Below are 8926 nucleotides of genomic sequence, written 5' to 3'. Positions count from 1 at the left end.
TTGGTAAATGCACTGGAGTATCGCCAGGAGTTTGCCAAGATCTGGAATTCTTCATCAGCTTGCCTAGACACAATCAGATTTGTGAAGATAACACATACAACATTTTTAAAAGCAATCTAGTTTATCAGCAGTAAAACAGAGCCAAAGAAGCAATAGCAGTTTTTCCAAAGGGGAGAAATGTTTTAAGAGAGAAAGAGAGGGAAGAAAGAGAGAGGGAGAGGGAGAAGGAGAGAGAGAGAGAGAGAGAGAAACACAGTAGTTAAGGCTCTGCTGTCAGAGTTAGGGCAAACCTTGCAAAAAATTGCCCTTGTTTTGGCATGAGAAGAAGGCATATCCTAAGAGCTGGGGATATCAACAGAAAGTAGTTACTTGGCTCAGCTTCATACTTTGTGCCTGTTTCTTATTTCAAAGCTCTTTAAGTAGTCACTGGAAAAATACAGCTAATTGTACAATTTTTTTAATACTCTAAATTACTAAAGTGCTTAAAGACAAGGTTCAATTATTTCCAGAGAAAGTAGACTATACTAGTAATCCATTTTATAAATCTAATGTATAACATGCTAGTTAGTAAATAAAAATACATTCAAAGAAATTATTAGGGTGAAAGACAAGAAGAATCTAGGGAATTGAGATTAATTGAAACCTCAAGTCATGTCTGACTTTTCCCTTATTACCCAAATGCTTTCAGTTTCCACGATCTGATATTCTTCATTTGTGATTATCTTTTAACTCCATCCCTTCTTATTTACTTTCATTGCCACCAGCTAAAGTCAGATCCTTAATATCAGACATTAGAATATTAAAATATTGACTCTAGTTTCTCCTTCTCCAATCCTTCTTACATTGCAATATACATCAGTCTTCCTAAATTACTACTTTCCTGAAACTCCTACTCTTCTCAGAAACCACTGTTGCTTTTCTACTATGTTAGAAGAGTCTCCAAGCTTTTGCTGGCCATTCAAGGTTTTTTATCATCTAGTTCTAATAAGGCATCTAGCTTTTATATAGCCTTACTACTAATCAATCTAAAACAGGATTTCTTAATTCCAGCACTTTATTTACCACTATCTCTGTACCCTTGCATACATCTTTATTTCTAACCAAAATATCCTACTTCTATCTAAATCTGATCCATCTGTCTAGCCCAAATACAAATCCCTTCTTCTTCAGGCCAATCCCAATCTTCCTATTGTAAGTCCTTCTTGAAATCTTGTAGTTTTTATTATGTACATAATCTATTTGCTAGTTAATTATAAATTGCCTTATACTGCCAGCTAAATTTTCACTTGTGGAATTCATTTCCCTAGCCATATTATAAAGATAGGGCATCTTAACACTTCTCATCCTGATAGCACCAAATATATAGTTATTATACACATTGCTGTTAATTTTTATTTTTGAATGAGTTTAGGAAAATGTGAGCTAATATTAAATTTGGTATTACAGAAAGAAACTAATAAACACTTAGCTTAATAAGAATGCATTAATTTGTATTTAATACAGAATTATGAAGGAGTTTGTGTTTGTTCCCTGATATGTTTATATACTATTGATTGCTGAGTGAAATGACTGAATTAAGAGTGATTTTAGGGGCACCTGGGTGGCTCAGTCAGTTAGGCATCTGACTTCAGCTCAAGTCATGATCTTGCAGTTCATGGGTTCAAGCACCATGTCGGGCTCTGTGCTGACAGCCCAGAGCCTGAAGCNTCCTAAATTACTACTTTCCTGAAACTCCTACTCTTCTCAGAAACCACTGTTGCTTTTCTACTATGTTAGAAGAGTCTCCAAGCTTTTGCTGGCCATTCAAGGTTTTTTATCATCTAGTTCTAATAAGGCATCTAGCTTTTATATAGCCTTACTACTAATCAATCTAAAACAGGATTTCTTAATTCCAGCACTTTATTTACCACTATCTCTGTACCCTTGCATACATCTTTATTTCTAACCAAAATATCCTACTTCTATCTAAATCTGATCCATCTGTCTAGCCCAAATACAAATCCCTTCTTCTTCAGGCCAATCCCAATCTTCCTATTGTAAGTCCTTCTTGAAATCTTGTAGTTTTTATTATGTACATAATCTATTTGCTAGTTAATTATAAATTGCCTTATACTGCCAGCTAAATTTTCACTTGTGGAATTCATTTCCCTAGCCATATTATAAAGATAGGGCATCTTAACACTTCTCATCCTGATAGCACCAAATATATAGTTATTATACACATTGCTGTTAATTTTTATTTTTGAATGAGTTTAGGAAAATGTGAGCTAATATTAAATTTGGTATTACAGAAAGAAACTAATAAACACTTAGCTTAATAAGAATGCATTAATTTGTATTTAATACAGAATTATGAAGGAGTTTGTGTTTGTTCCCTGATATGTTTATATACTATTGATTGCTGAGTGAAATGACTGAATTAAGAGTGATTTTAGGGGCACCTGGGTGGCTCAGTCAGTTAGGCATCTGACTTCAGCTCAAGTCATGATCTTGCAGTTCATGGGTTCAAGCACCATGTCGGGCTCTGTGCTGACAGCTCAGAGCCTGAAGCCTGCTTCAGATTCTGTGTCACCCTCTCTCTGCCCCTCCCCTGCTCACACTATCTCTTCATCTCTATAAAAAATAAATAAAAAACATTTAAAATTTGTTTGAAAGAATAATTTTAGATTTTATGTTTATTCATAACATCTACTCAAATATAAGTACTCTGGGACCAAATACCTTGACTATCTCCTAACTCTGGGGAGAAAATCCTTTAAGAAAAGTTAGCAAGTCTTGGGGTAACAGAACATATATTCTTTTTTTTTTTTAAATGTTTTTATTTTATTTCTAGGAGAGAGAGAGAGAGAGAGACAGCGTGAGCATGGGAGGGTCAGAGAGAGAGGGAGTCACAGACTGAAACAGGCTCCAGGCTCTGAGCTGGCAGTCAGCACAGAGCCCGACGCGGGGCTCGAACCCACGAACCGGGAGATCATGACCTAAGCGAAAGTCGGACGCTTAACCGACTAAGCCACCCAGGCGCCCCTAGAACATATATTCTTAAAAAAAACCTGTCTGTTCCTTTACATTGGCCCAGGTTGTCAGAATTTGGAAAGCCTTCAAGATTTTATTAAATTAGTTCTTCACAGGGTAGCTTTGTCATTTCATTTAAAGTGAACTCCTGGACTACACATACTGATCTCAAATATAAGTTAAAAAAACACCAAAACCCCTAAGATTTTCTATTTTTTAGTACCATTTGTACTTTTGTTTAAAGAAATATAGTCCTTTTGTTTAAAGAAATATCAATCTTTGTTCCTAAGATCATTCGGAAACAGGAAAATAAAATCAATACACCACTGTTTGATGAAAGTTTAACTGAGATTTGTCTCAATATCCAAGGTTTATAATCATGACAAAATAATCTAGGAAAAAGAAAACATATCTAAATCATACATCTTTATTTTCTAAAAATGTACTCTTATAATTCCAAATTTGCATGAAACAAACAGTACTCCATTAATAATTATCTCTACCTTTGGGTAAGCCAGTTAAAAATTTTTGGAACTTGTTTCTTGATAAATGAGAGAATACTTGCTTAACTTACCTTCTAGGGTTGTTGTATAAATTAACAGTATGAAATTGAAAGCTCTTACAAATAACAAAGAACATCAATGCTATTAGCATACATTTATATAAGTTGACACCAATTTATAAGATGATTATTCAATTTTTATGTTATTCATATCATGGCTACCACAATACTTTATCTTTGTTCTTTGTTCCCCCCAATAATGTGGAAAACTAAGAAATTACTGTAAAAGGGTAGTAGTATTATGTGTTACTACAGACATCCTAAGTAAGATACAGACATTAATTTTTTATGTACCCACTGAAACAATTTGGTTCTTCTGGGATTGAGAAGTGGTCAAAATCTTATGTTATTTAATTTTAAAGTATAGTTGAAAGCTCATACTTGCACACAACACACTGTCTGTGAAGTTGGAGAGCAGTGAACATGACAATAACGGAGTAGTTTCTTGGTGGTGCTTTAACAAGGCGACGAAACTTGTCTCCATTCATTCTTATTACAGGTCTTTTATTGGTCCATTCCATCAGCTGACTAACCTTTTCTGATAACACCATCTAAAAAAAAGGGAGAAGCATAGTGTTAATGCTCTCAACTTGTCATTTGAAGTTCCTTTGAACTAGGCAACTTAAAACCAAGACTAACAAGCAGAGGTACGTAGGAAATGTGAGAGACATAAAAATAAAATCTGCTAATTGTGGCTGATTATGATAATTATTCTTAAAATTCAATTATTTCATAATGAGATTTAATAAGATAATACAATGTNCTTCAGATTCTGTGTCTCCCTCTCTCTCTCTGCCCCTCCCCTGCTCTTACTCTGTCTCTCTCTCTCAAAAAATAAACATTAAAAAATTAAATATATTAGAAAAAATAAAAAAGGGGCACTTGGCTGGCTGAGTCAGTAGAGCATCCAGCTCCTGATCTTGCAGTTGTGAGTTCAAGTCCCATGTTGGACACAGAACTGACTGAAAAAAAATTTTAAGGAAAAAAGTAGGAGAAAACATTTAGGATCATGGGGTAGTTAAAAAGTTCTTAGACCTGAAACAAGAAAGCATGATAAAAAAGGAAAAAAAAAGATAAACTGGACCTCATCAAAATTAAAACTTTCTCCCTAGGAAATATCTTGGTAAAGGATGAAAAGACAAGCTACGGAGTGGGAGAAAATATTTTCATACCATGTATTTGACAAAGGATTAGTAGGAACAATATACTTTTAAAAACTATCAAAATTCAACAGTGCCAATACCAAAAATCAAATAATCTGATTAAAAATGGGCAGAGAAGGGAGCCTGAGTGGCTCAGTCAGTAAGCCATCTGACTCTTGATTTCTGCTCAAGTCATGATCTCCCAGTTTGTGAGACAGAGCCCCGCGTCAAGCTCTGCACTGACAGCACAGAGTCTGTTTGGGATTCTCTATCCCTCTCCGCCCCTACCCTGTTCATGCTCACTCTCTCTCGAAATAAATGAATACTTTTTAAAAAATAGGCAGAGAACCTGAATAGACATTTTTACAAAGACATACAGATGGCCAATAAACAGAGGAAAAAAGGCTCAACATCACTAACCATCAGGGAAATGCAAATCAAAACCACAATGAGATATCACCTCACACCTGTCAGAATGGCTAGACTCTAATAGATAAGAAATAACAAGTGTTGGCAAGGATGTGGAGAAGGAACCTTGCGCAGTACTGATGATGAGAATATAAATTGGTGCAACCACTGTGGAAAAACATATGGAGGTTCTNATAAACTATTTGTAAAAAAATATATATATATATGGAGGTTCTCAAAAAATTAAAAACAGAAATACCATATGATCCAGTAATTCCACTACTGGGTATTTATGCAAAGAAAACAAAAACACTAATTCAAAAAGATACATGCATCCCTATGTTTACTGTAGCATTATTTATAACAGCAAGATATGGAGACAACCTAATGTCGATAGATGTATGGATAATGAAGACATCTAAAAAATGTTGCTATGGCCTATGTTACAGACTTTACCGTCTGTGCTCTCTTCTAGGATTTTTATANGTAATTCCACTACTGGGTATTTATGCAAAGAAAACAAAAACACTAATTCAAAAAGATACATGCATCCCTATGTTTACTGTAGCATTATTTATAACAGCAAGATATGGAGACAACCTAATGTCGATAGATGTATGGATAATGAAGACATCTAAAAAATGTTGCTATGGCCTATGTTACAGACTTTACCGTCTGTGCTCTCTTCTAGGATTTTTATAGTTTCAGGTCTTATACTTAGGTCCTTAATCCATTTCATGTTTATTTTTGTGTATAATGCAAGGAAGTGGTCCAATTTTCCCAACACCCTTTGTTGAAGACACCGTCTTTTTCCCATTGCACATTCTTGCCTCCTTTGTTGAAGATTGACCATATAATCATGGGTTTGTTTCTGGGCTTCCTATCCTGTTCCATTGATCAATGTGTCTATTTTTCTGCCAGTGCCATACTGTTTTGATTACTACAGCTTTGTAGTATAACTTGAAGTCTGGAATTGTGATAACCTTCAGCTTTATTTTTCTTTTTAAAGATTGCTCTGGCCATTTGGGGCCTTTTGTGGCTCCATGCAAATATTAGGGCTGTTTGTTCTAGTTCTGTGATAAATGTTGTTGGCATTTTGATAGGGATTGCATTAAATGTGTAGTTGCTTTGTGTACTATGGACATTTTAACAACATTTGTTCTTCCAGTCTATAAGCATGGAATATTGTTCCATTTGTTTGTGTCATCTCCAATTTCATTCATCAACGTTTTATAGTTTTTAAAGTACAGCTCCTAGACACTTCTTTTACTAGCCCTCTGTCTTTCTAGTATATGATTTTATAAGGGAATTTCTCTTCTCACATTGAATTGAAAGCTTTCTTTTTTATTTTAATTTTTTAACTATTTTTCATTTTTGAGAGAGAGTACACAAATGGGGCAGATGGGCAGAGCAAGGAGAGAGAGAATCCCAACCAGGCTCCATGCTCAGTGTGGAGCTCGACACAGGGCTTGATCCCACGACCCTGGATCATGACCCGAGCCGAAATCAGGAGTCAGATGCTCAACCAACTGAACCACTCAGGCGCCCTGAGTTGAAAGCATTCTTGATCAGTTTAAATCTCTAGTACTGAAGAAACTTCTTCCTTAGAGTACCTTTCATCCATTGTCTAGAGCCCATTGTTTGGATACTGAAAGCTATGGCTTAGAAATAAAAATTTTGCTTTTCTACAATATCTACACTAAGTCCCACTATACACTTTCAAAATATCCCTTTATTTTGCAAAGACATAACCTTCAAAAGTAAAGAATTAAACCGTTGCCCATGCCCTTCAAGTCCTTCTATTTGTTAAATACTTTATAGTTATTGGTAAGAACCACAAAGGACTATAGTACAGAAAAGCAGGTGGTTTATCAAATGAATTACTCAGAAACTACAAAAAGCAATTGATTTGGAAACAACTATTGCAAATAATTTTTCCACTAACAGTTTTACAACACACTGAAGAAAACATATCCATACAGTTTTTAATCTGCATTAAATACATTTATTCAAAACAAAATACAGATTTGCTATGGAAAAAAATTAAATTTATAAGGAAAGACTTTTGCAATCAAGTAATTTTCCTCCTTCTTGGCCTACATTATATTCTACTCAAATAAAACCAAAAAAAAAGGAGCAATATTATTCACAATAATACCTACCAACAAAATTAAGTAAGCTTGAAGTCTCTCTTCTCTGGAAACATTTTAATTAGTATGACCACAAAATAATCCCACTAACAGGAAGTCAATTAATATCTCCAATCCTGTTAGTAATAATCAAGTATGATGAATATTTTAGGGCTATGAAGGATTAAGAGAGCCAAGAAAAGGCAATGACACAATATTTTAATTTCACTCTACCTGCTTGCATAATATTTATCTAAGTTGGCTCTAGCAAANAAATTAAAAAAAAGAAAAATTGAATATGGTAATCCATTATCATTTAAAACTAAAATCTGATCCTGCCATTGAGATTTCTTCTGAATTTCAGAAGTAATAAAGCTAAACATCACCAGTCTGAATTCCTCTAAAATGCACCTCTCTTTCCCACAAAGCTTATTTGATTGTATCTGTGTTTTAGACCATCAGGGTTTACTCATAAAAATTCTTGCTATTTTTAGCTTTTTGTTAATCATCCACTAGTTTTCAGACTAGTAAAATGCCGGGAGCAGCACCAGCCTCTCTGGATGGCAGTCACAGCAAGGAAATGGCAGTGTTTGCACAGCTCCGGNTATATACAATTTAACTTATATGTTATCCTGTTTTTCACTAAGAACATTCTGTTATTCTGCAATTGATATCACAAAAGGCCTCCCATTGTAAGAAATTCTTTTCTCTGACTTCATTTTGTTGAACTTTTAAATAAAGAAAGGCACCAAAACCGACAGGATAGAGATGCCTGCCTGGTGATCAGAAAGAATCTCGGGGCTCTCTCACTGTCTCTCGCCGACACCGTCCATCCTTCAGGGACTCCTGGACCTGCCGGAGCCGGCCCAGCCTCCAGCAGTAAAATATTTATTTTAGTAAAATAAAATTTCTGGTTAAGGAATACATTTCCAACTTCATCCTTAAATTAAGAGACTGAACAGATCTGGAAACATATCTGGAAAATAATGACTGAAGGAAAGAGACAATAAGCAGAGAAGAGAGCTTTTTTTCTTTTTCTTTTCTTTCTTTCTTTCTTTTCTTTTCTTTTCTTTTTTTTGAGAAAGAGAGTGAGAGAGTGTGCATGTGCACAAGTGGAAAAGCGGGAGAGGGAGAACCTTAAAACAGACTCCATGCCCAGCACGGAGCCCAACATGGTCAGGGGGAGGGGCCTTCAACCTCAGCTCCATTTCACTATGTTGAGATCATGACCTGAGCTGAAATCAAGAGTTAACATTCTTAACCAGTTGAACCACCCAGGCGCCCCTGAGAATAGAGCATTTTTTTCTTAAATAGTTTATTGCCAAGTTTGGTTTCCATATAACACCCAGTGCTCATCCTAACAAGTGTCCTCCTCCATGCCCATCACCCCCCTTCTTCTCTCCCCCACCTTTATCAGCCCTCAGTTTGTTCTCAGCATTCAAGAGTCTCTCACAGTTTGCCTCCCTCCCTCTCCGCAACTCTTTTTCCCCTTCTTCTCCTCCATGGTCCTCCGTTAAGTTCTTCCTAATCTACCTATACATGAAAACACATGGTATCTGTCCTTCTCTGCCTGACTTACTTTCGCTCAGCATAACACCCTCAAGTTCCATCCATGTTGCTACAAATGGCCAGATTTCATTCTTTCTCATTGCCATGCAGTATTCCATTGTATA

At 35.6% G+C, this 8926-nt stretch overlaps 1 protein-coding gene across 1 annotated transcript in view; it reads right to left on the bottom strand.

Moving 5' to 3' along the window:
* The window catches only part of MAGT1 (magnesium transporter 1), a 62496-nt gene that overhangs the window by 38603 nt on the left and 14967 nt on the right, over window positions 1-8926 (bottom strand). Inside the window, exons 2-3 of the mRNA XM_077772800.1 lie at window positions 3956-4125; window positions 6-63 (exon numbers count right to left, since the gene is read on the bottom strand). Coding sequence (XP_077628926.1) covers window positions 6-63; window positions 3956-4125 — 228 coding nt within the window. The remainder of the gene's footprint in view (window positions 1-5; window positions 64-3955; window positions 4126-8926) is intronic.

Source organism: Crocuta crocuta, unplaced genomic scaffold (assembly GCF_008692635.1).
Source record: "Crocuta crocuta isolate KB4526 unplaced genomic scaffold, BGI_CrCroc_1.0 scaffold2801, whole genome shotgun sequence".
Taxonomy (NCBI): Eukaryota; Metazoa; Chordata; class Mammalia; order Carnivora; family Hyaenidae; genus Crocuta; species Crocuta crocuta.
This window is presented reverse-complemented; position numbering and strand designations above follow the sequence as displayed.